This window comes from Neoarius graeffei, chromosome 15, assembly GCF_027579695.1.
Source record: "Neoarius graeffei isolate fNeoGra1 chromosome 15, fNeoGra1.pri, whole genome shotgun sequence".
NCBI lineage: Eukaryota > Metazoa > Chordata > Actinopteri > Siluriformes > Ariidae > Neoarius > Neoarius graeffei.
The window spans coordinates 64,837,803-64,864,765 of record NC_083583.1 but is presented as its reverse complement, the minus strand read 5'-3'; the positions used below and the strand labels follow the sequence as shown (position 1 = coordinate 64,864,765).

Genomic DNA, 26,963 nt, shown 5'->3' with positions numbered 1-26,963 from the left:
AAAATCATTTTTGAATTATGAATATTTGTATTTAAAATAAAAATGTGCAGACTTGTATTGAAGTCTCCACATTTGTGACACTCCCACTAAAATATCAACGTAAACTGTAATGAAAAAATATCAGCAAACTAGTTAGTTCTGCCACTAAAGGCCCGGTCCCACTGCACTTACGGATGCAAAGAGGATGTAAAACGTAAAAAAATCTTTGCCATCCGTTGGAAAACGCTATGAATCCGTTGTGTACTCATTGCATACGTGCTTCATACGCTCTATCCATCGAGCATCCGTCCACTGTGATTTCATCCGCGCAAAAAGTTTTGAGCTGCACAATACTTTTAGAACGGATGAACTTTCCGCCGTGTACGATGTAAATCCGCGACATATACGAGCAACAAACGTTCTATGTCCGTTATCATCCGTTAAACGTCTGCTGTATCCTCTCTGCATCCTCTGGGCATCCTCGCAACTCACATCCGCTGCAGCTGAAAACGGAAAGAGGGAGGAAAGATAAGGTACATGAAACGTCTATTCATCGTTAGTAGCACGGAAATAGAAAGGATGTAAGCGTATGCATCTCGTATATAAAGTATTCAAAACGGACAAAGCGTTTATATCTGGGATGTATCTCGTATATTTAGGATGTCTGGAGTATGTCTAGAGTATGCAGAAGGACACCTAGCAGCAGTCTCATCATCACAGTCAGTGTCAGGGGGTGGGGTGCTGGTTCTGACCTTCTTCACCTTGCCAGGGCTTGAACGAGTAGGCATGGACTTCCTTTTCTTGCCTGATTGGCGCACCATGGTGTTGATACAAGATGTAGTAGAGATGTATCAATGTAGCCTTCTTCAAAAACGAGATGTAGTAGAGATGTATCGATGTAGCCGCCAGCACGTCTTTCTGCTTTATGCTGACGGCGTGCGTGCTGCATCCCTTTATATCCGCGGAGCAGACGCAATTCATACCCCCCGCATGCGCAGTGAACGGTCTGCATCCGATATACATCCGCGCAACATCCCCTTTGTTTCCGTTAGGCGTACGTGATGCATCCCCTTCATCCGCTATGCATCCGCTCTTTCTGCTATGCGTCCGCTTCTCAGTTATCACCGGTAACCCCTTCAGAGCTGTCATCCACTTCCATCCGCTTTCATCCGCTAGGCTTCCTATGAACATGCGTTTAACATCCCCGCTATATACTACCCACGTCCGTTCTTTTCCGTTCTGTTTTCGCAAATTTTCGCCAATTTTGTCCATTTCTGGAGCGGATGAAAACGGATAGAGCCACCCCCGAAATTTTGCTCGTCCGCTGTGTCCTTTTTGCATACGTTTTGTGTCCATCGGCCAGTGGGACCGGGCCTTAAAATGAAAAATATTGAACTCTGTAAGTGAAATGCAATCATATGTCATTACAAAAATATGACTGCATTGCACACGCTCAGTAAACCCCATTATATCAGATCATTCCATTATTGTGTTTTATGGCAGTCATACCATTTATAAGACATTGTCAAATCAGCAGCTGCTTCAGATTCCTCCTGAGACTTCTTCCCATACTCTAGCTTTTTACATATTTCCTCCATCCTGGAAATCCCTCACTGTTATCCATATCAAGCTCAATATTTATATTGGAGTGTGTTTTTATGTTTTGTCTTTCAGGGTGAGCCAGGGTTTGATGGTCTACAAGGTTGCAAAGGGTCACCTGGGCACGATGTAAGTCTCAGCCTTTTCAAGATTTTAAATGCTTCTTCTTCCAAGTGTGTGTGTGTGTGTGTACTAGGAGACTTTAGGTTACTGCTCTGCAGCATGACCTCATGAGGGCACAACTCTTGCAGTATTGCCATGGTAGCATGATAAATATTTTAAAAGGATAAGACCCTGTCTGAGGATTCAGTGTACAGTATACCAGGGATTTTTTTCTACATTAAACACCTGCTGCTGAATAAAGTGTAGCTATAGAAATTCTGCAATCCCTTCAGCAATCCTTGATTGGCTGAGATGCAGCATTTTCCCCCCCATCCATAGCTGATTGGATAAATCTATGGACATACTGCCCCTCAAGCCACATGATTGCATTTTTCATATGTCAGTCAGAGACTATGCACTGAACAGCTGTTTATGCTCAGCGTGCATCTGGAGCACAGGACTGAGGATGTTTGCTTCTCAAAGACCCAAACATTTACCAGACCTGACATCCTGGCCACTCTCTCCGATCACGCATTAGACTGTTTGTACTTTATTTACATTCTTTAATGAGTCTGATTATAGACAAGTGTGACTTTTTAGTCTAGATCTGGTGACAGAAACCTACAGTTCTAAGCAGGCCTATGGGACATTTTTCTTCTTTTATTAAAGGGTCTCCCAGGAGAACCAGGCCCAAAAGGAGACCCTGGTCCTTATGGACAAAAAGGAGCAAAAGTAAGAAACTGATTTTATATTTTTGTTCATTTTTTTCCCCATTGGTCAACACTGGAAAGAAATTTGTCCTGTCGTCTTCACATGACCATGGTTGAGATTTTCTGTGATCTGAAGCTGAATGTATTTTCATCTTAGGGAGAACCTGGCGCAGATGGTGGAGCAGGGAGACCTGGTAACTATGGACGCACTGGAAATAAGGTTCAAAGCTTACAATCTTTGCTTTTGCTTGTAGTATCTAAGATCATTTTAGTGCATCAAGCTGGGTTGATCCAGTACTGTGGTCTGTGAGAGCCACAGATGTTTTTCAGTGCCACGTCCCTTTATGACCCTTTAGGATGCTGTCCCATCAACTCATCCATGATGTATTTTTTTTCATAGGGTGACAGAGGACCGAGAGGAGCGAATGGGGATAAAGGAGAAAGAGGAGATGATGTAAGTGGTTTTGTTTCTTCTTCTTTTTCTCAGCTGTTCTGCATGGTGTCTCAAGCACATGGATTCCTAATTTTACTTGATTTTGACTCATAAAATTCTCCAAGCCATTGAATCAGTTTATTATAGGCTGAAAACCATTCCACTTTATGCCATGATACTGTTGTTCTGAGCATTGTGTGTTTGTATAAAATGGGTCTGAATGGCCAGTAAGTTTGGCACACTGATGCAATTATAGTTTGTTTGGCACATTGCTCATGTGTATCAGTGTGTAAATGTGTTAATGTTTTTCATTTGTATGTTTTTGTAGGTGTGTGTTCTCCATAGTCTATTATAGGCCAATGATAAATAACAGTGATACGTTTTCTGGTTTTTAGGGATCACAAGGACCAGATGGCCTGAGAGGCGAAAGAGTAATATTTATAATAATATTTTCATTGGTTACACTTAGAGGCCTGGTTTTTTTTTTTAGTTTTAGATTTGATTATGTAGACATGTGCTATGTAAACTGTAGGTTTCCATGAATAAGGCATTTTATAATTTAATCCTTTTGTAGGGTTTACCAGGTGAGAAAGGTGAACCAGGTGCCCGTGGGAACAGAGGACCAAGAGGAGACTCTGTAAGTTTTTATGTTACTCTTAGGGAATTTAGGGTTATCTGACCTTATATTCAGCATAATTACAGTTTAAAGTGCTGGTTATGATATTTGGAGCATTTTAATGGGAGGGTAGTGTCATGATTGATATGTGTCTTCACTGATATTATGGTGGAATTTAAGCAGTTTTATAACATATTCATATTTATTTTTTTGCGGTCCGGTTTCCATCAAATCCTGTGCTCTGATTGGCTGGCGAGTGGGTCCGTATCGTACGGTACGGACCCCAGTTACGGACCCCGGTTACGGACCTCTGGCGACTCGCTCGTTCACAACAACAACAAACACAGTAGCAATTTTTGTCAACATTTATCTTTTTTATAAGATTTATTTCAGATTTTTATCAAAAATCTTATAAATTTTTGCCAGCATTTCTCAGCATAATAGCATTAATTTTACAGCATGGATAGTGATAACGACAGTCTTCACAGCGAAAGCGAGTTTTACTACCCCAAGGAAGAAGAAATAAAATAAAACATTTCAGGAGAAAGCTAAAAACCTGTAACTGTTGCTAACGCCGAGCAAAAACATGGCTGAATCTTGAATGACTCAATTTTGTATAAATAGGGGACTACATAGGCGGCAAAATGTCGTTTTTTTTTTCCTGCCATGGAAGTGCACTTGTATACCGAGGAGGAAGCAATTTGCATTACAGCCGTGAATGAGGATTCAAAATAGCATTAATTTTACAGCATGGATAGCGATAACGACAGTGTTCACAGCAAAAGCGAGTTTTACTACCCTGAGGAAGACAAAATAAAAGAAAACATTTCAGGAGAAAGCTAAAAACCTGTAACTTGCTAACACCGAGCAAAAACATGGCTGAATCCTGAATGACTCAATTTTGTATAAATAGGGGACTACATAGGCAGCAAAATGTAGTTTTTTTTCTGCCATGGAAGTGCACTTGTATACCGAGGAGGAAGCAATTTGCATTATAGCCATGAATGAGGATTCAAAATGGCGGCTCGCCTCGGTTTTCCCTTTCAGGCGCTCTCATTTTTTGTTTGAATTTGGTAAAGAAAAAAATAAACATATTATTTACCGGCTTAAGGTTGGTCCATATGGTGAAATACCGTGACCTCGGCCTTGAATCCTGACCTTGGCCCAGAGGGCCTTGGTCAGTATTTTCAAGACCTCGGTCACGGTATTTCACGATATGGACCGACCTTAAGCTGGTAAATAACATATATGTATTTACACATTAATCACATACAGTTACGTTTACACAAGCTCACTGCATGTGGCCCATTCTATAATTGCGGGTACATTTCAAGTGTTGACTCTGGTAGTCATCATCTGTTATCATTAAACAGGGCAATCCATCAGTAGAATTGATGGTAACAGAGTTGACATTTTTCCCAACATTTTGTGTCTTAACTCCACATGCTAACCTCAAACTAGCTACCACATGGCATGTATAAAAACAGAATTTTATGGATTTTAATCATATTGTTGTTTTTAAAAAATGAGTGAGAGATTCACTCCAATATCACAATAACAGAGTTGACGGATAATTAATCCACTGTTGGTGTAGCCTCAACATTTTGTTCAAATTAATGAGAGAAGAAACATAACATACCTCACTGCCTTTCTGGAGTTTCCTGCCAGAGAAAGTGACTTCTCTTGGTATAGGTGTCATGCATATTATTAAGTCTTTGTGGATTTTATGTGGTTTTATAACAGTTGACAAGAACATTGGGACAGATAAAATATATTATTATTATTATTATTATTACTGAAATTTTACATAATACAGAAAATAGACTTTCTATTCAACTGATTTTATAACAGTCAATAGAATAAGCCCCAAAAAACAGTTGAATTCAAGTTCAAGTTGAATGTATGAATCAGAAGTTGAAGACAGACAATAATGTGGGGGTAGGTGTCATTTAGTCAATGTTTTGTAGATAAATTGGGTCTAAAATGGACATCAAACATTGCTATTGGTAAAAGTTTGTCATAATTTGCATTACTGTTCAAAACTGATTCAATAAATATTTCTTTTGTGGAAAATAACAAAAGGTTTATCTCGGAGATGCAAAATGTACCCTGAATTCTAGAATGACCCATATCTACTGCATTTAATCCAGTAAGCTGAAGTTAGTATAATGTATAGGATCACTTGAAGTGTAGTGGTGATCTACTCTACCATATTGTTCATTCAGGCAGGTACTTTATAAACAGATGAAATGTTAGTAATAATCTCTGTAGGAATGTATTTTTATACCCATCAATATAAAGACAAGCAGGTATTGCCTGCATTTAATGATGCCTGTGGAAAACAGTGAATGTGATTGGGATCTGGGGAACGAAATTCTGGAGGAAATCACTGGAAAGGGAAAAACCTGTCAAGATAAACTTCATTGTTAAACTGCACTAAAGTTGAATATTTTAGTAAATGTACACATCATATTATTGAGGGGAAAAAAGAATGCTGCATACCACCTTGAACATGAATGAATGTAATGACGAAATTAATGAAGTAATAATTTGAATTTTTAAAAAAGTGACCTTTGAACGTTGTAGGGTGAGCCAGGTCCTCGGGGCGAGCCAGGACGTGAAGGATCAGCTGGACCTAATGGTGATCCAGTAAGTGACAAAGTCATGCATGCTTTTAACTAATCTAATGTAAACCCTAACACTTTTAGTCGTATCCACCAAAATGTAATTTTCGACATAGATAAAACGGTGATAGGTTCAGAATCCTTAAACATCACCAATGGCTTTTTTTTTCTTCATTACAAAGAAAAATGGTTGAATAATTAAAACATGAAATATATGAGGACTGCACACAGGATTGAGGACTTGGTTGACTAGATGATATGTGAGTCTTCTAAACTTCGAAGAGGCTTGAAAGCCAGAAGCTGATCTCAGAACTCAGGCATTTTGTGAGGCTCCGCCCCATTTGTCTAAAGACACAGATGTTGGTTGTTGGTTAAGAGGCACACCAGAGACCAGAGGAAGTGTCCGTTTCAACTGATTTAGGTAATGAGATGATATGAAAGAAGTAAAAACAAGAATAAAAGTTTTAGATTTATAATATCCTGAGTCTGACTGGTTCCCAGATGTCCCAGAGAGGCTCCTCAGTCCAAATCTAAGTTACTGACTCATTTTAAGGGACCCTTTAGATACCTGATTATTTCTGTTGCTTTTATCTCAAATTCCCCTTAGTTATTGGCCAAGATTTTCTTGTACATGTCTTTTTTTCTTTTTCTTTTTTTTTTAATTGCAGTATAAGACTGCATTTTCCAGTTACTGTCTTCATTTTAAAAGTTGAATCTGACCGTCTGGACATGATCACAGGCCAGCTGCAACGTTTCCTACTGTGTCGTATTACAGTGTGACAAAATCATGATTTAGCAAACCTAATCAGAATTTCATGACCATTACAAAATTAGATTGAAATTTATAAATGTTTCCAGTTAAGATAATTGATGAATAACTTCATGCAAACATCCATTCTCAGCTACACACACTTGTAAATCTCTGAGCCTCTCACATCACTATTGAGATGAATGGTCACTTCAGTTTCATAATTTTACCATGGGTATCTTTCATTTAAAAAAAAATGCACAGTGTTTGCTTTGTGAGGTCAAAGATTCTTCACTGCAACAAATGTCATCTTAGCAAGTGAAAATAACTTAAATATACTCACACTTTTCTAATATTTCCTATTACAACCCCGATTCCAAAAAAGTTGGGACAAAGTACAAATTGTAAATAAAAATGGAATGCAATAATTTACAAATCTCAAAAACTGATATTGTATTCACAATAGAACATAGACAACATATCAAATGTCGAAAGTGAGACATTTTGAAATTTCATGCCAAATATTGGCTCATTTGAAATTTCATGACAGCAACACATCTCAAAAAAGTTGGGACAGGGGCAATAAGAGGCTGGAAAAGTTAAAGGTACAAAAAAGGAACAGCTGGAGGACCAAATTGCAACTCATTAGGTCAATTGGCAATAGGTCATTAACATGACTGGGTATAAAAAGAGCATCTTGGAGTGGCAGCGGCTCTCAGAAGTAAAGATGGGAAGAGGATCACCAATCCCCCTAATTCTGCGCCGACAAATAGTGGAGCAATATCAGAAAGGAGTTCGACAGTGTAAAATTGCAAAGAGTTTGAACATATCATCATCTACAGTGCATAATATCATCAAAAGATTCAGAGAATCTGGAAGAATCTCTGTTCGTAAGGGTCAAGGCCAGAAAACCATACTGGGTGCCTGTGATCTTCAGGCCCTTAGACAGCACTGCATCACATACAGGCATGCTTCTGTATTGGAAATCACAAAATGGGCTCAGGAATATTTCCAGAGAACATTATCTGTGAACACAATTCACCATGCCATCCGCCATTGCCAGCTGAAACTCTATAGTTCAAAGAAGAAGCCGTATCTAAACATGATCCAGAAGCGCAGACGTCTTCTCTGGGCTAAGGCTCATTTAAAATGGACTATGGCAAAGTGGAAAACTGTTCTGTGGTCAGACAAATCAAAATTTGAAGTTCTTTATGGAAATCAGGGACGCCGTGTCATTCGGACTAAAGAGGAGAAGGACGACCCAAGTTGTTATCAGCGCTCAGTTCCGAAGCCTGCATCTCTGATGGTATGGGGTTGCATTAGTGCGTGTGGCATGGGCAGCTTACACATCTGGAAAGACACCATCAATGCTGAAAGGTATATCCAGGTTCTAGAGCAATATATGCTCCCATCCAGATGACGTTTCTTTCAGGGAAGACCTTGCATTTTCCAACATGACAATGCCAAACCACATACTGCATCAATTACAGCATCATGGCTGCGTAGAAGAAGGGTCCGGGTACTGAACTGGCCAGCCTGCAGTCCAGATCTTTCACCCACAGAAAACATTTGGCGCATCATAAAACGGAAGATACGACAAAAAAGACCTAAGACAGTTGAGCAACTAGAATCCTACATTAGACAAGAATGGGTTAACATTCCTATCCCTAAACTTGAGCAACTTGTCTCCTCAGTCCCCAGACATTTACAGACTGTTGTAAAGAGAAAAGGGGATGTCTCACAGTGGGAAACATGGCCTTGTCCCAACTTTTTTGAGATGTGTTGTTGTCATGAAATTTAAAATCACCTAATTTTTCTCTTTAAATGATACATTTTCTCAGTTTAAACATTTGATATGTCATCTATGTTCTATTCTGAATAAAATATGGAATTTTGAAACTTCCACATCATTGCATTCCATTTTTATTTATAATTTGTACTTTGTCCCAACTTTTTTGGAATCGGGGTTGTATAAGATTACCATAAACCGAATATAGGTTTATTGTACCTATTTCTAGACATTTTTACTCATTTCAAGCTTTAAATTTGTTTCTGTTGCCAGATATTTTTTTACTATATTCAGTGTATTTCCTCTTGCTAAGATGTGATTATTTGCAGTGAAAGGAATAGGAAAAAAAATACTGTAATAACATACTAAGAACACAAGGTGATATTTAAAAAAAAGGGTTTATTTGTCAAAATGCAATTTTAATAATCAGAGTGATCACCTCTCATACATATTTTTCCTAAACTTGAATTTGACAACCTAATACAAACTGACTGAGTACACTTTTACTTTTTTAACTTTCACTGGAACATTTTTTTTTTTTGCCAGTTGGAAAGGGTAAGGAAGTAGATGAAGTTGGAAATCTTGATGAGTTTCATAATATATGAGTAAAAGCCACGTATTTTTTTTTCCAAATCCTCCATTTAGTTCATTCTTTCTTGTTCCATGATTCCTTCTGAGGAAAAATAACAGCTGCATATAAACAATAATGTAGTTTCTATGGAGTCATAAATGTATTTCTGGCTTATGACTCAACGCTTAAAAAATCGGTAGAAAGTTGAACACTAGATAAGTGTAACTTTTGTTGAACACTGCAAAAAAATATATCTTGGCAAGTGAGAATATATTGAAAATAGTTGAAACCATCTAGCATTTCCTATTGGAAGAATACAAGACACCAATTCTGAGATTATTAAATCTAGTTCTAGATTGCAACTAACTTATTCTAAGATGTCTTATCAAGTAAAAATATCTGTCCATGCAGCAAGATAATTTCACTAGTATTAACAAATTTTCTCCTCAAATTCAATTTTCAGTTTTTTGCAGTGAACTTGTTTTATGCAATTTTTCATGGGTGTTTCAATGGCCATGCAAACATACCCTAGGATTTAGACTTAAAAATGGATTAAAAATATCTGGTTGTGACAATAAACGGAATCTGATCTATGTGTTGATAAATGTGGCAGCCTGTTGTTTTGCATTTGCATGAATCTCAACCAAAAGTTCTGTATTTTAACCTCTGATTACCCCTAAAGGTGAAAAGGAAAAAATTGCTTTTAAAGACTCATAGTTCCACTGAGACAACACAGTGATTGTCTAATAAGGACTGAAGACCTTTGTGTGATTTTGTTAAATAAATTTTCCCATCATTATTGTTCATTACTGTATTGTTCATAAATTAATGGAATATGGAATTAATGAAGAGTACATTTTCCCCATTATTATTGTTTGCCATGGGGCAGCACTGTGGTGCAGTGGTTAGCACTGTCGCCTCACAGCAAGAAGGTCCAGGGTTTGAGCCCAGTGGCCGACGGGGGCCTTTCTGTGTGGAGTTTACATGTTCTCGCCGTGTCTGTGTGGGTTTTCTCCGGGTGCTCCGGTTTCTCCCACAGTCCAAAGACATGCAGGTTAGGCTACTTGGTGGCTCTAAATTGACCGTAGGTGTGAATGGTTGTTTGTCTCTATGTGTCATCCCTGAGATGATCTGGTGACTTGTCCACTGCAAAAACTGGCTATCTAACCAAGTCTTACAAGCTTATATTCAGACAAGAAAACTTTTTGATCTTGTTTTGAGAGTGATATGCGAAGCAATAGCAGATTGTGTAAAATTATTAATCTTGTTTTGAGAATATATGTCTTCTATTTCTTCCTAAGTTGCTAAATCATAAAATTAGTTACTTTAAATGCATATTAGGCCAAATTATATCACTGAGACACTGTTTGAGATCACATTCAATCTTTCACAACCATTTTTAGTTGTGAAAACTTGTTTCAGGACCTCCCAGTAACAATCACACGCTTAGTTAAATAATGATGACATAGTGTACAATGTATGTCATTAATTGCATCATAACTTTTTGCACGTTTGTGTACGCAGTGTTTCAAGCATTTGTTGCTATTTGAAGAAGCAATTCAAATAAATATTGTTGAAGAGGATACTGTGCTTGATTTCATTTAGTGTAAATGCTTTGTCTTATTTTAAGACAGAAAACCTAAAAACAATTATTGAATTCAGACTATTCATCTTGTTTAGTTGCTCCTGTTTTAAGATCTTTTCTTTCAAAATTAGAAAGAAACAACAATCAAAGAAGCACTTACAGGCTAATTTTGAGTTTATTTAACTTAATGAAGAGCTTGAAATGAGTGTTTAACCACTTGTTTTAAGATATTTCTCACTTGTCTAATGCCTATATATTTTTTCTTATTTCAAGAAATCTTACCAAGTGTAATTATCTTACTGCACTGGCAGATTGTTTCACTTGATTATAGTCTAAATGTTCTCAAATTTATTATGTTTTTCCTTACATTAGGATGGCTAGTTTTTGCAGTGTCCAGGGTGTACCCCGCATCTCACCCATAGTCAACTGGGATAGGCTCCAGCTTGCCTACGACCCTGCAGAGGATAAGCGATTATGGATAATGGATGGATGGATTGTTTGCCACCAAATTAACAATAAGTACTATATTGCTATTTGAGAGAAAAATGGCGTCTGACTTTTGCACACTACTGTAGCTATCCAATAACTTGATCAAATGTAACGTAACATTCATCGTGTGAGGAAATCGCACTTCACAAGAAAGCATGATTTTAGATGTCTTTAAGCAGACTGACTGTTTTCTCAGCATGTTCTTGCTAAATGCCTCCTTATCTAGTTATGTGATCTTTGCACAGAGTCTAAGCAAGATTTAAAAGTGAATCAAAACAATTCTGCATTGTGGTGGAGAAATATATTTATAATTTCTTAAAGTAGAACTGTCAAAGTGTGCTATAGAGAGAAAAATGCAATTTTGCATTTTTCTTAACCAGAGTGATTGCCAACGAATTTTCCCAGACCACCACATGTATACAATTAACTGGTAATGGATTATATGTTTAGTTTTGACTCTCCATCTATCCATATATCCATTGTCCTACTGAGGGTCATGATTGATCCAGTCCCAGCTCATGCTGGACAATTGACGGGGTACACCCTGGACAGGTCACCAATCTAGCACAGAGAGATAGACAGTCATTCACACTCACACCTATGGGCAATTTAAAGTAGCCAGTTGACCTAATCAACATGTCTTTGGACTGTACGAGGAAACTGGAGCACCTGGAGGAAACCCACCCAGACACGAGGAGAACATGCAAACTCCACACAGAAAGGCCGCAGTCGGCCGGCAGGTTGGAACCTGGAACCTGCATGCTATGAGATGACAGTGCTAATCACTGCATCACTGTGCCACCCCTTAGTTTTGACTAAACATAATAAATTATTAGGTACAGGCAATTGACAAATTAATGGAAAAACCAACAAAATGTCTTATTAAAATTGCTGAGCTGCCACAATTCAGCAGAACAGCCTCAATGTGTCTTGACATCCCTAGTCTCTGGAACTATTATAACAATTCATACAGTATAATAGTTCTAATAGTTGTTTTCAGATCTTTTGCTATGACATTTGAAATTGAGCTAAGATGCAGTCAATTCCTGTTGATTGTCCTTGAGATGTTCTACTACTACTGTGATTAAAGTGTGTATTTGGTAAATTTAGCTGATTGGACATGGTTGGGAATGGCACACACCTGTTTATATAAAGCCCCTGAGCTGACTGAGCAAATAAACGGCCATGAGGGCATAATGACTTCCAGTATAAGATCTTGGAATGTAATCTGCACAAGGGAACCATAAATTTTCTGAAGTTTTAAAGATTCCAAAGACCACAGTGACTTCCAACATTTTTAAATAGAATATTCAGAAACAACTGTCCAGCCAAACAGCAAATGGGGAAAGCATTTGGGAAACTATAAGGGAAGGATCAAAGATCCCAAATATCACTATGACAGAACTCTAGAAGTAGAGAATGTGCCAGAAGGACAGCTACAGTATCTCTACAACAATCAGGCGTTTATGGCCAAACACAGGTCACTTCTCACATGACCGCTCTCAAGGAGTTTGTCAAAAGGCAGTTTTCTATGGTTAAAACTCTGGTCTCATTGGCCTGAATATGCTAAGTGTTATATCTCAATGAGAACCTACAGCCTACTGCTCATCACCTCTCCAAGTTCATCCCTACGTTGAAACACAGCAGTGGCAGAATCATGCTCTGGGGATCGCAGGGACTGGGTGGCTTTTCAGGATTGAGGGAAAGATAATGGAACTCAGTACAGAGATATCATTAAAGAAAATCTGCTCAAGGTTCACCTTCCTACACAACAGTGACCTGAAATACTCAGCAGTGTCTGTCCTTAAATGGCCCAATCAGAGTCCAGACTTGACTCAAAGTCTAATAAAGAGTAAAGAGTCTGAATAAATAAATAATTTACAATATGTGTATGCTTTTTCATTATTTGGCATTTTTTGTTGATTAATGAGAAAAAAAATCTATTAATTCATAATATATAACTCATAAGTCATTGTCATTAAAATTTACATTTTCATTAAATCTCAGGGTGAGGCAGGAAAGCCTGGGTCTCCAGGTTACCGTGGTGATGAGGGTCCCCCAGGACAAGAGGTAGGTGATTTTAAAACCTAGAGCATGGCATTTTCTGCTCTTACATACTGATTACAAAACACAGTATGTTCATCCTTTTTCTTTTTTTAGGGTAGTAAAGGGCCCAGAGGAATCAAAGGCGCCCCAGGAGACAGAGGTCTTATGGGAGAGAGGGTGTGTTAGTCTTGTTCACATTCTGTATCAAATAAACAAAGAGGCAGATTTCTACAAACAGGAATCTACAAACCGGCCAATGTGATTATGTTGTTTAGGGAGACGACGGACCACCAGGAAATGGAACAGAGGGTTGCCATGGTTTCCAGGTATATCAGTACTCTCATGAAAATGTATTCAAAAAAATCTCCATTGTTTCATTGAGGTTGATGTACCTTTTGTCTTTTCCCCGTCCTAGGGTTATCATGGTCAAAGGGGAGATCCTGGAAATTCTGTAAGTATCAAGTGCTCAAAAAGTTTTCTCTTTCATTCACAACTGGTTGCTTTTACTAGTGTTTTTACTGACATTGGATAATATTAATGGTGAGATTATACCTAGTCTGTTGTCCAGTCTGTAAAGCTCAATTCCTTATTCATTCTCTCGTCCTCTTCAGGGAAGCAGAGGAACACCAGGGCCCAAAGGGGATGACGGCGAACCTGGTGAACCTGGTTCAGATGTGAGTACCTAAGAAGAGTCAAAATAGTTCAGTAGCACTGGTGCAATTGTTGTTTTCTCACCAGAAAACCATATTGCAAATACCTTTCTTGACCACACCTCCTGTCCTATTTCTGACCTTCATCTGTCTATCACTTCCCTCCCTTTCCTCCCTGCCCTTTAATTGTCTATCCTTCATTCAACTCACTATTTTTGTGTCAACTATAAAGTGTTTACTGAGACCTGTGCAGCTTTTCTCTTTGATGGTAGCATGGTTTCTGGCACCAGATTTACGTAAGTGTAGGCAGCTGTATCTATCTTGTTATGGACACAAGGGAAACCTTTAGCAGACAGGTAACATATTTTTACTACATAAATTAGACTTTGATTCAAAAGGATGCCTTGTGACAGTATTTAATGGTGTGAGAAACATTTTGAGGACATTGCTCTAGGCTATTTCTTTCCATTTTTGAACTAAAAAAATGGAAAATGACTTATGAATCCTATGATTAACAGAAAGTGAAAAGTTAAGCTTAATGCTTACATTTTGAATAAACTGCTGTTGTATTATTTGGGCTGTCATGGTTGTCTTTTTGAATAACACCAACTAACTCCTGCAACTTGGTCTAGTATATATCTGCTGGAGTTTGTTATACCTTATTTTACAGGGACACATCAGCCCTACCTACAGCAATAACGTCTTTTATAAGTTTTTATCCCCCGCTGACCGAAAGGCCCAAAGGGGGATTATGTCGTGGCGATTTCTGTCCGTCCCGGGAAGGGTGCTCACATTCTGAAATCAATTCCTCTCACAATTTTTGGAGGAATGTCTCCAAACTTGGCAGGATTCTTTGGTATACATTGCTAATATGCATATTGTAATTTCGTTAAATTTGGTCACATTTTACCAGAATTACAGCCCTTGATTTAACAAAATTATAATTTGCCAATTTCATGAAAATATGTTTTCCTTCTGAAATCAACTCCTCTCACAATTTTTTGGAGGAATTTCACGAAACTTGACAAGAGGCATTGTTATATGTCGGTAGTATTGTTATTTCGTTCACATTTTACCAAAATTATGGCATAGTTGCCAGCAGGGGATATTGTGCTTTCAGAGCACTCTCGTTCTAAATAACATCACTGCACAGGACTTGAAAATTTGTACTTAAAATCACAAACATTTCAACAGTTTTTCACTTTTTATACCTTACTCTTGTGGACTATAAGAAAGTGAGTCAATATTAGAAATACACTATATGCTGCCTTCTGACCACAGGTAACATGTCCAATATATGACCTGTAAATCTGAACTTCTGCACAGTTAATTTCCATCTCAAAAAGTAATTTTTGGCAGCAGAGAGACACAAAAATCTGAAGTTTGATTTTTGGACTATTGTGGACATGAAAAGTGATTGTGAACCAGCCCTTTGATGATAAATAGTTTTGGTAGCAACTCTTAGATTGTTCTCCATAAAGTGTTTCTTTGGAAAGTCAAAGTTCAGCCAACAATGCACTTTACTGATGCCAAACTCCTCAGCCACCATGCTGATTGTAATAAATCACATATGCTCCATCTGACAGATGAATCTTCAGCCCTAACAAAACACCACTTGTACAGCCAGTTCGATATTGAGATTAGACACAGGAGCAGGGTTTTTTTTGTGTGTGTGTCACACACACACACACACACACACACACACACACACACACACACACACATTGCCATGCACTGTAAAAAATGATTTGTTGTTTTAACTTAAAGTTAGTGCAAAGGCTGCCTTAAAATTTTGAGTTCACTGAAATTAATATAGTAAGTTCACAACAATTTAACTTACTATGTGAATTTCAATGAACTCGATTTTAAGGCAGCCCTTGCACTAACTTTAAGTTAAAACAACAAATCATTTTTTACAGTGTGTGATTTCAAGTGTATTTGGTTCAAGCCACATCAAAGAGGTTCTCTAGTTTCAGTACATATGTGATGTATTATATGTTAGAACAACAGTGTGAATAGCATTGGATTGGCTGGGGGAAAAACATGGGGAAAGTTGCCATTCATGACTACCAGTATGGTGGAATGGGTTGAAACTGACCAAACAGGAAAGTGGAAGACAACGTGTTGGAAAAGTTTGCAAGATATTTTTGTAGAGAAAGCTCAACAAATGCAGAACAAAAATTAATTAAGATTAGTCTTGCATTATATTGGAACACATTATTAAAGCTAGGGTAGGCAACAATTGAACAAACCAGCAAGAGTAAGCTTGATTTTGAAAGTATCCAACTGAAAAATCCCACGCCCCTCCCTCCAAAGCCACTCCTCCAAAGCACATGAATACACACTGCCTGACTACTGCTAGAGGATGAGTCTGCAAGATGAATCTTTCTCATAACTACAAAACACACAAATAAACTACATCACCACATTTGTAAAATGTCTCGTTCAAAGTCAATATCGATGAAGATAAATACCATCAAACAACATTCACTCCCAACTACAATGCAGCCACTAGCAAACATATACACAGATAGATTACGTAGTGTAGCTAACATTAGTGTTAGGCTAATACATACAGTACTGACATATGTAGTTAGTTAAGTTGATTACATAGATCAGGAAAATAACAAATTCCCACCCAAAACAGAATAAACCAGATAATTACCTGCTCAACAGAAATCCAGCAATTATGGTGTCACTTTTCAGGCCTTTTCAACTCCTTCAGTTGTCGCCATCATTGAAAAGCCATACCGATGTTCACTCTAGTTTGACTTCTTGCTTTATCCAACCTCTTTTTCATCATAGCCTTTTCTACTTCAATCTTTCTTTTCTTGCTTTGTTTAGCAGTGAAACCTGTTGCAGGTATAATAAGTGTAAATGGAAATTTTGGCTGCCTTTCTTTTGCCATTCTTGGGCAATTAGCTGGCTGGCTTTAGCAATATATCTGCCTAGCCTTGTGGAAGACTCTGGTCACATGCAATGAGTGCATGGGCAGAGTGAACACAGCTAGGCAGGTAGACAGGCAGGTAGGCCATCCAGTTATTTCATGCAGACCAAATTAAATGATTGGACAGGGTTTTTACAGCCCTGCGACTGCAGCTGGTGATGGATTTAAAAAAAAAAAATTTTCATCAGTGCATATGGTTTATTAATTGCTTTCAAGATGTAAAGAGAATTTCAAGAAATATAACAAAAAATGCTTCTAAAATAAATTGCTTACTCTAGCTTTAAGTTATGTCATTACAGGTTCTTAATTTAAATAAAATACAATTACACTGAAATGGTTTTAAGCACTTGTGTTTGGAATATAGTCTTCTTTAAAGCAGTGTGTTGTGCTCTTTTGGAGGAGTTGTGTTTACACATAACTGCTTCATATTTGCTATATGTACCGTGCAGCCATTCAACTAAACAGCATTAAGTCTTGAGCATTTTTCACGTTGTCTGTGTTTACATGATGTTGGAAATCCTGTCCAATTGAATAAACAGTTCAGTCTCACTGGGTTGCTAATGAACAGTGGCTGAAAATGTTCTGTGAAGAGTTCATTCTAGCATGGGTTTGTTTATTGTTCATGAGTTATGGATGATGGAGAAGTCTAGTTGGAGAGTCTGGTCCCAAAAGGACAGCCTGAGGAAATGCTAGATTATGTATTATTGGACATTTGGCTCCTTAACAAGTTTGTGTGCTTTTGCAGAACAGTACTGTAATAATTTGTATTTTGATGAGGTTTGTGTTCTCAGATCCAAATAAAGTAATAAAGAGGGAGGGTAAAGGCTGGCACGCAAACTAGGATTTGGGCCAACTTTCCCATGCAATCCAATGTAATGTCATGCAAGCTTAGCTCACACCTGGAGCCCACATGGTGATTTTACAGTTGGTTAAATAAATGGGTCCAACAAGTAAAATTCAGTATGTGTTTGATGAACTGTTACACTTGTTTGTATTTCAGTAATGAGATTGGTTTGATTGGTTACTTGTAAGTAGTCATAATTAAAAGTGCTTTCAGTTGTGTGTTTTCAGGCTCACAGTATCACAACATTCAGTCGAATGTAAAGAGTATTCTTGGAAAACAGGCTTATTTGTTTAACTCTGTCAAAGACAGTAAATTCAGACATCTCATCTCATTATCTCTAGCCGCTTTATCCTCTTCTACAGGGTCGCAGGCAAGCTGGAGCCTATCCCAGCTGACTATGGGCGAAAGGCGGGGTACACCCTGGACAAGTCGCCAGGTCATCACAAGGCTGACGCAGAGACACAGACAACCATTCACACTCACATTCATACCTACGGTCAATTTAGAGTCACCAGTTAACCTAACCTGCATGTCTTTTGGACTGTGGGGGAAACCGGAGCACCCGGAGGAAACCCATGCGGGCACGAGGAGAACATGCAAACTCCGCACAGAAAGGCCCTCGCCGGCCACGGGGCTCGAACCCAGACCTTCTTGCTGTGAGGCGACCGTGCTAACCACTACACCACCGTGCCGCCCTTAAATTCAGACATATTAGGCAAAAATTCTTTATGCATCTCCCTTATCTCAACATTTCTACCTCCCCAGTGCTTATGGGCTGAACCACATTTGACAAGTAAAAACATATGATATCAGAGGGACTTTTAAACCTTTCCGTAAAACAAGGAATGGTGTGTCTACAAAAAGTAAGAGAAGATTAGAAAACATTGCCATAACTCCAGTCATGTCACCTGACCAATAATCTACTTGTTATAATAATCATCTGAACAAGAAGCACAAGCTGAATAAGAAATGTTTGAACTCATCCTCAGAGGCCTCTTGATTAAGGGCCTTGTTTTTGGCCATAACGTGTATGCTTTTGGAGCACAGAAATGTTGTACAGACCAAAAAAATGATTTGCAAAATTATGGTGATTCCAGATTCATTTTTTACAGTGTAGTTTCACATCTAAGTCCAAAAAGCCTGGCTAAAACCCTTTTTTCCCCCTGAAAAGGTAAAAACTGGTGAGTGTAACCACTGAAAGAACACGCAGTGAAGCAATTATGTTTACTTCTGACAGTAAAAGTCTAAAATCAGTGAAGATCTTAGTTTTTAAAAATGTACAACCCCAAATCAGAAAAAGTTGGGATGGTATGGAAAATGCATACGTGATTTCTAAATTTAATTTGACTTGTCTTTCATTGCAGACAGTATGAACCCATGAGATTTCATGTTTTGTCTGGTCAACTTCATTTTATTAGCTCATCCGGTCGACAGGCAATGAACTTTATACCATCGTGCTGTCTGTCATCTATCTGTCGTCTGTCGTCCGTCCGGCGTCATTCACATTTCACGAAAATCGCTTCTTCTCTCTCAATTCTTCACCAATTATTCTTCTTTCTGGCAGGAAGGTAGGTCTGCCTGGGGTGCATATAACTTCTATCCAGATTTGCTTAATTCAATTACTAATGAAGTTATGGACTAATTTAAGTCTTAATGAGCAGTTCAACAAAAATCGGTTCTTCTCAGTCAATTCCTTGTCATTTTGGATTCTTTCTGGCAAAAAAGTAGGTATTCCTAGGGTGTATAGAGCTTGTATATAGCTTGCAACATTTATTGCACAAGGTGGCCCACTTTAGATCGTTCCTTCTGGACTAGATGGGGCCGGAGTGAGCTACGCCATCATTGGTAGTCTCATTTGTTTATATACATCCATTCCTGCATTTCAGGTCTGTAACATGTTCCAAAAAAAGTTAGGATGAGGCAATTTAGGGCTAGTAATGAGGTAAAATAATTAAATTATGATGTAATTTGAAACAGGTGATGTTACCTAGTGATTGTATTCATGATTTGTTACAAAAGCAGAAAGTCCTAGACTTTGAGGAGCAAAGATGAGCTGAAGATCTCCAGTTTGTCAACAAATGTGTGAGAAAATTATTAAAATGTTTAAAAATAATGTTCCTCAAAGAAAGATAGGAAGGGACTTGGATATTTTGCCCTCTGAGGGGCATAATATCATTAAATGATTCAAAGATTCTAGAGGAATTTCATTGTGTAAAGGGCAAGAGCACAAGCCTAAGCTGAACACCCGTGATCTTTGACCCCTCAGATAGCACTGCATCAAGAACCGTCATTCATCTACAGCTGATATAACCACATGGGGTCGGGGTTACTTTGGCAAACCTTTGTCAAGCTACAATACAGAGTTATATCCACAAATGCCAGTTAAAACTTTACTGTGCAAAAAGGAAACCTTATGTTACCTGTGTCCAGAAACACCATTGACTTCTCTGGGCTCAGAAGTATCTAAGATGGACCATCACACAGTGGAAACATGTATTGTGGTCAGAAGAAACAGCATTCCAAGTCTTTTTTTGGAAGAAATGGACATTGTGTGCTCTGGACCAAAGACAAAAAGGACCATCCAGACTGTTACCAACAAGTCCAAAAGCCAGGGCCTGTCATGATATGGGGTTGTGTCAGTGCCCTTGGCAAAGGTAACTTACACTTCTGTGATGGCAACATTAATGGAGAAATGTACATTGAGATTTTGAAACAACAGATGCTGCCTTCAAGACGACATCTTTTCCAGGGATAATTCAACAAGACAATGCAAAACTACATTCCAAAAGCATTATTGCAGAAGAAGAGGGTGTGAGTGCTGGACTGGCCAGCCTGCAGTCCTGACCTTTCCCCAATAGAAAATGTATTGCAAATTTTAAAACGAAAAATGTGACAATGATGACTGCATACTGTTACACAACCTTAAGACCTGTTTGCAGGAAGAATGGGACAAAATAACACCTGAAACGCTTCATCACTTGGTGTCTTCAGTCCCTAAAAGTCTTTTAAGTGTTATGAGAAGGAATGGCAACATTACAAAGTGGTAAATGTTTTACCATCCCAATTTTCAATGCAATACAGGTCAAATATTATTTACAAATTGTTGTTTTCAGTTTTAATTTCAATTTCAACATACCATCCCAACTTTTTCTGATTTGGGGTTGTAAATTTAAGATAAACTGAAATAATTGGATGTATAATCAAGAAACACACTAATCTGCTCAGTTCTTTTAATGTAGGGATGCTTACTGTTATTGATATATATTTATTTTCACTTCACACACGCTGCAAAATGATGCCAGTGTTTGTCCTGAATATAGTATACAATTGTGTTTGTATGCGTTGTCTTGAAGATAATGTTAATATTGTGAAAGGGAGTTCTAGTACTCTTCCTATGCTCTGTCTTCTTCTGTTTTGGTTCATGTAAAGAAGACAGACATGTGTCTTTCATGTTAAGTTGCAAGTTGAAACTCAACAAATAGTTACTTGAAACAAGATCAGACAGTCCAAAATAGCAGGCAAAGGAGTATTGGTAAATACAGAAAAAGGTCAAAACCATAGAATTAATATAGTAAGAGTATCCAAGCAAAAGAAGAACAAATCAGAGTGTCTCAACAGGAAAATAAACCATAACAAACATAGCAGAGGTTAAATCCAGAAAAACCTAAACCAGCAGACAAATGGCATGAGGTTTAGAATTGTATGCAGAAGACAAACAAGATTTAGAAATGATCTGACAGGAGTAATTACACTGTATATTCAGAAGTTAATGAGCTAAGTGAGATAATTTAGTAGGCTGGTAAACTTGAATGAGGCTGACTGGCTGACTGATTGGAGAAGTGAGAATGACTGAAATCTGGGGGATCCTGGGGTTCTCTCCCAGCAAGTCCTAGTTGGGCATGTGATAACGCCAACTGCAAGTACGTCCTCAGTGGTTAAGAGCAGGCTTGTTGAGATGTGAATGGTAAAAATTTATGAAGACTGTACTTGACCCTGCTCCTCTCCTCAGGGCTGTATCTTTACCAGTCAACAAGGTATTGCATGTGTCCTCCTCAATGGGTCTAACAGGTTTCAAACTGAATATGCCATTGCCACCGCAATGTCCAGTGGTGGGCAGTGTGTTCCCTATCACCCTCCTTACAATAATGAATATGGATTCATGGGCTTTAACGTTCAATTGTGTAATTTCCATCATATAGGAATTGCTACGTTAAGCAGCCAGTTGATCGTGTCTCGGTCCAACAATGCCAGGCCTCTATGGCCATGTGGGGTGCCAAAGGTCGGGCACTCATTGATGATGTGCGAGACCGTCTGGCTAGCCCCACATTGGCAGGCGTCTGAGGGGCTTGCTCCTGTCATCTTCAGGAATGACTTGGTCCTCCCCCAGCCTGTTTGGAGGTGGTTGAGCTGAACCCATGCCTTCCGCGAGAGGGTATGTCCAGGTGGTCTTAGAGAAGGGGTGCTGATGAAGGAGTGCAGGTTGGTGTTTAAGTCCTTCCATTCATCACTCCATCTCCTTTCCATCCATGTGTCGGAGGCAGGGCCAGATCTTATAAGCTCGGCAGCTCTAGTGGCGAAATGTTGCCTCGAGATCCGTTGGAGTATGTCCTGCGGTACTGGGATGATGCTATTTCTGCCAGGTTGAATTGCCTTCTCTGCGAGTTTGAGGATCTGAAAGTCGCGCCTTATTTTTGATGGATGGATTCTGGATAGTACGGGTAGCATCTCTGTTGGAGTTGGCTTCAGAGTGCCAGAGATGATGTGCATTGCTTCATTGAGGACAACATCAACTGATTTGGTGTGAATACTATGAGACCAGGCCGCTGCAGCATATTCGGCAGTAGAGTAGTCAAGTCAAGTCAAGTTTATTTGTATAGCGCTTTTAACAATAAACATTGTCGCAAAGCAGCTTTACAGAATTTGAACGACTTAAAACATGAGCTAATTTTGTCCCTAATCTATCCCCAATGAGCAAGCCTGTGGTGACGGTGGCAAGGAAAAACTCCCTCAAACGACATGAGGAAGAAACCTCAAGAGTATACAAGTGCGAGGACTGATGTGCGCAGTGTCGTGAAACTGGCTCCCCACTCTAGGCCACAGAGTTTCCTTATTAGGTTGACGCGCTTGGATGTTTTGTTGACGACGTTCTTTAAGTGAGGCCCAAATGTTAAGCTGCAGTCAAATGTGACGCTTAGGTAAACAGGTACAGGGTCGAAGCTTAGCTTCTTGCCCTCCATTCTCACTTCAAGCTCCGTTTTGGCAAGTCGGGTCAACAGGTGGTAGATCGAACAGACAGTCTTTGACTCACTTACTTTCAGATGCCAAAGACGAAAATAGCTGCAGAGAATAGATAAATCTGTCTCTAGGATGGTCTGGATCTCCTCGTATGTTTTGGCTTGGGCCGCAATTGCACTGTCGTCCGCATACAGGTACTTAGTTGCTGAGGTAGCAGGGTAGTCCATGATGTAGATGTTGAAGAGGATGGGAGCAAGTACAGATCCCTGTGGTAAGCCGTTTCGGAGCTGGCGATTTCTGCTTCGCTCACTGCTTGAGGTGGTGACATAGAAGGATCGGTTCTGGAGCATGAGCATAATGAACTTCACAAGCTTCACATCAGGGATCGTTTGTAGGAGCTTCAGATAGAGGCCACGATGCCACACGGTGTCGTAGGCGGCTGTTAGATCGATGTATACGACTCCAACTTTTTCTTTCTTCTGAAAGGCACCTTCTATGTCATTTACAAGGCGAACTATTTGGTCTGTTGTGGATCTACCTTTACGAAAACCTGCCTGGAATTGTGGAAGATTTATTTCCACCATGTCGTTGATGCGTGCCAGGATTACCCTCTCCATCAGCTTGTATGGTATACAAAGCAGTGAGATTGGCCTGTAGCTCTTGGGATCTTCAGCAGGTTTTTTAGGTTTGAGGATAGCAACCACATTGGCCTTGCGCCAGATAGCAGGGATGGTCAGGGTTGACAGGCAGTTTGAGAGGAACAGGCGTAGCCAGTTAAGGACGTTGAACCCCAAGTGCTTGAGGAATTCTGTGTGGACCAGGTCTATTCCAGGAGCTTTGCCGTTTTTCAGGCACAGGATAGCATCTATGAGTTGTTCTAAAGTCACTGGTCCAGAGAGGCCAGATGAGGCAGGTTGTGATGCAGTGGCTTCTCTTATTTCCCTGTTAACCTCATAGGTGTGACGCTTGGATTTGGTGCTCTTGTCTCTCCATTTCCCGTTCTCCACAAGCACAGACAAGATAGAATTAGCAGTAACAAGGCAAGGCTTGGGTTTGCTGCTTTGTCCTGAAAGGTGGTTGATCATACTCCATGCCTTCCGGCTTGAATGGGTAAAGTCGATTGATATGACCCTTTCATCCCAGCGTGCTTGCCTCTTTTCTCTGAGGATCTGCATTAAGTGGTTGCTTTTGGATGGTTTCTCCTCAATTCTAGCGGCGTTATAGGCTTGGAAGGCTGCCTCGCACTCACTGTCCCAGCAGGGGATATAGCTGTTACGTCTGCCCCGGGCAATGGAGGCCTTAGCGGCTGAGTTAAGCATGGATGTGAAAGCCTTGTACGTCTCTGACGCTGGTCGAGAGGGGTCTGGGAGCTCGGAGAATAGCGAGTCGGCGAGCAAGGTAAATTTACTCCAATCTGCTTTACGAAAATTCCATCTCTTTTTCCCGAGACTATTGACCTTCATCCCTACTTCGGTACTGATTATAATTGGGCAGTGCCCAGATCGGGGAAATTTATCCAGTACAGATCTTTTACATGAGCTCGCCAATGAGTTTGAGACAAAACATAGATCGGGGTTAGTCCAGGTCTTATGTCGACCAGAGAAAAATGACTTGCCGTCATTGGCATTGTAGAACAGGTAGAGGTCCGATGCTTCGGCCCATTGGGCAATCATCTCTCCATTAGTATTGGTATCCAGGTAGCCCCGTAGGGTATTTCTGCTGTTGAAATCGCCGCAAGCAATAGTTGTAGAAGTAACCGAAGGGAGGTGATGAATGCAGACTATTTCAAGCGGGGGCTTGTATATATTTACTACAGACACATCTCCAATGGGGCGGCACGGTGATGTAGCGGTTAGCGCTGTCGCCTCACAGTAAGAAGGTCCGGGTTCGAGCCCCGTGGCCGGCGAGGGCCTTTCTGTGTGGAGTTTGCATGTTCTCCCCGTGTCCGCGTGGGTTTCCTCCGGGTGCTCCGGTTTCCCCCACAGTCTAAAGACATGCAGGTTAGGTTAACTGGTGACTCTAAATTGACCGTAGGTGTGAATGTGAGTGTGAATGGTTGTCTGTGTCTATGTGTCAGCCCTGTGATGACCTGGCAACTTGTCCAGGGTGTACCCCGCCTTTCGCCCGTAGTCAGCTGGGATAGGCTCCAGCTTGCCTGCGACCCTGTAGAACAGGATAAAGCGGCTAGAGATAATGAGATGAGATGAGACATCTCCAATGGTGGCACAGATCCACTGTATTCAGTTGTTCTCTGGCGATCTTTGAATAGATGTTACATCATGTGCGTATGTCGCTAGTCCATGATGTTTGCTTGGTATAAAGGCTATGGTATTATAGCCTTCGATGTTAAGGTTCTCTTCTGCAACGGCATGGGTCTCTTGCAGGAGTATAACGCTGATGTTATTTTTATCTGCAAAGTGGCGGATGAGGTCTTTTTTAGTTCTTGTTAGTCCTTCAGCATTCAGCTGTAGGATACTGATATTGCTGCTAGTCATAACTTCAAGTATGTATAGCTTCCTTGATCTGGAAATTGAGTTGCTGAGATTAGCTGACCTAAGTCGTTACTAGGATCACCACGTAGAGGTTCTCAGCTTGATCCCTTGGGCTTTAACAAGGAGACATGAAACAAGAGTGAAATATGGTACTGCTGAAGGAACTGTATACTTTAAGTAGCAATTTATTCCACTCAAAACTATAAAAGTTTAGTGGGGTGCCTCCATGACAAATATCTGCTTGCTATTTCTGTGGAGTACAAGGTTCTCCAATCTTTGATGGTTTTTCCCCCAAATCTGTTCATTCCACTTTATCCATTCATTCATGGTTGGGCAGTCAATAAGCAAGGACAACCCAACATGCACATTAATAGGGTCAAACCAGTTAAGAAATGGCTTAGGGAACTTTGTGCTCTTTTGACCCACAGCAGGTAACGCAAACCAGGTGACCTTGAAGTGAGTGGCGCTACTCTCAGGGTGCAAGTTTTATGGTCATCAGTTCCAGGTTACCAGTATCATAGCTTGCCAGAGAAAAATGCTATGCGGTACATTTTTGGTGGATTTCCCTGCTGCTAAGAAATCACAGCCACGACATACGATTTTCCCTCTATTTTTTCTTGTTTATTGCCTAGCAGGGTTGATGATAAATTACGTTTTTCATTCATCAATCCTGATAAGATTATACACACCACTGAGATTAAACTTGGCAAAATAGCTAGGTCCTCTCAGCTGTTCAAGGGATGAAGGCATGAAAGGGAGTGGACAGGGATACTTCATGATAATGCTATTAAGTTTTCTGTAGTCAACACATGGCTGAAGGCCCCTTTTTTTCAACACAAAAAAGGGTTCTACAGCAGCTGGAGACTTTGAGAGCCTGATATACTTTGGACCAAAGACCTCTGAAATACAGTTATCCAAAGCCTTACCTTCTACTGGGGACAGAGGACAGGGCCTAACCCTGGGAGGTGAGTAACCCACTTGAGCTGTATAGAGTAGTCATACAGCTGGCATAGGAGAAGCACAGTGGCCTTCTTCTAATTAAAATCCTCCAAGAGGTCATGATACAAGATAGAGATCTCTACAGGAATCAGATTGGAAGGCCTTTTAACAGAGTTGGATGTAACTAGCAGTTGGGGCTTTAATATACATGAGTGCAAACAAGAATCTGGCCAGGAAACAATATTTAATAGTCCCATTAAATCTGTGGGTTATATTTTAAGGAACTAGAGAAGTCCCAGAATACTATGGTACTGCGTAGACTTGATTACAAAGAGGGAATGTTCCTCTTGCTGACAAAGAGGATAAGAGGTCGTGTGATGCAAGTTGGAGTCAGTCTGAGCCAGATCCAACGAGTCTCTCATACAGTGCTTGAATCCATATAGTGGGCGAGACTGGTGAGATGGAGGTGTCTAACTGATCAACAAGTTAATATTCAATGAAGTTTCCTGCAGCACTAGAGTCACTCAGAGGTGACATGATATGGGATACTGGGGACAAATGCAGT

General features: G+C 39.8%; 1 protein-coding gene across 1 annotated transcript in view; it reads left to right on the top strand.

Moving 5' to 3' along the window:
• Positions 1 to 26,963, top strand: part of col6a1 (collagen, type VI, alpha 1) — a 56,864-nt gene that overhangs the window by 9,983 nt on the left and 19,918 nt on the right. The window contains exons 14-25 of the mRNA XM_060941756.1: positions 1,654 to 1,707; positions 2,350 to 2,412; positions 2,548 to 2,610; positions 2,791 to 2,844; positions 3,219 to 3,254; positions 3,398 to 3,460; positions 6,026 to 6,088; positions 13,253 to 13,315; positions 13,406 to 13,468; positions 13,567 to 13,617; positions 13,707 to 13,742; positions 13,903 to 13,965. Coding sequence (XP_060797739.1) covers positions 1,654 to 1,707; positions 2,350 to 2,412; positions 2,548 to 2,610; positions 2,791 to 2,844; positions 3,219 to 3,254; positions 3,398 to 3,460; positions 6,026 to 6,088; positions 13,253 to 13,315; positions 13,406 to 13,468; positions 13,567 to 13,617; positions 13,707 to 13,742; positions 13,903 to 13,965 — 672 coding nt within the window. The remainder of the gene's footprint in view (positions 1 to 1,653; positions 1,708 to 2,349; positions 2,413 to 2,547; positions 2,611 to 2,790; positions 2,845 to 3,218; positions 3,255 to 3,397; positions 3,461 to 6,025; positions 6,089 to 13,252; positions 13,316 to 13,405; positions 13,469 to 13,566; positions 13,618 to 13,706; positions 13,743 to 13,902; positions 13,966 to 26,963) is intronic.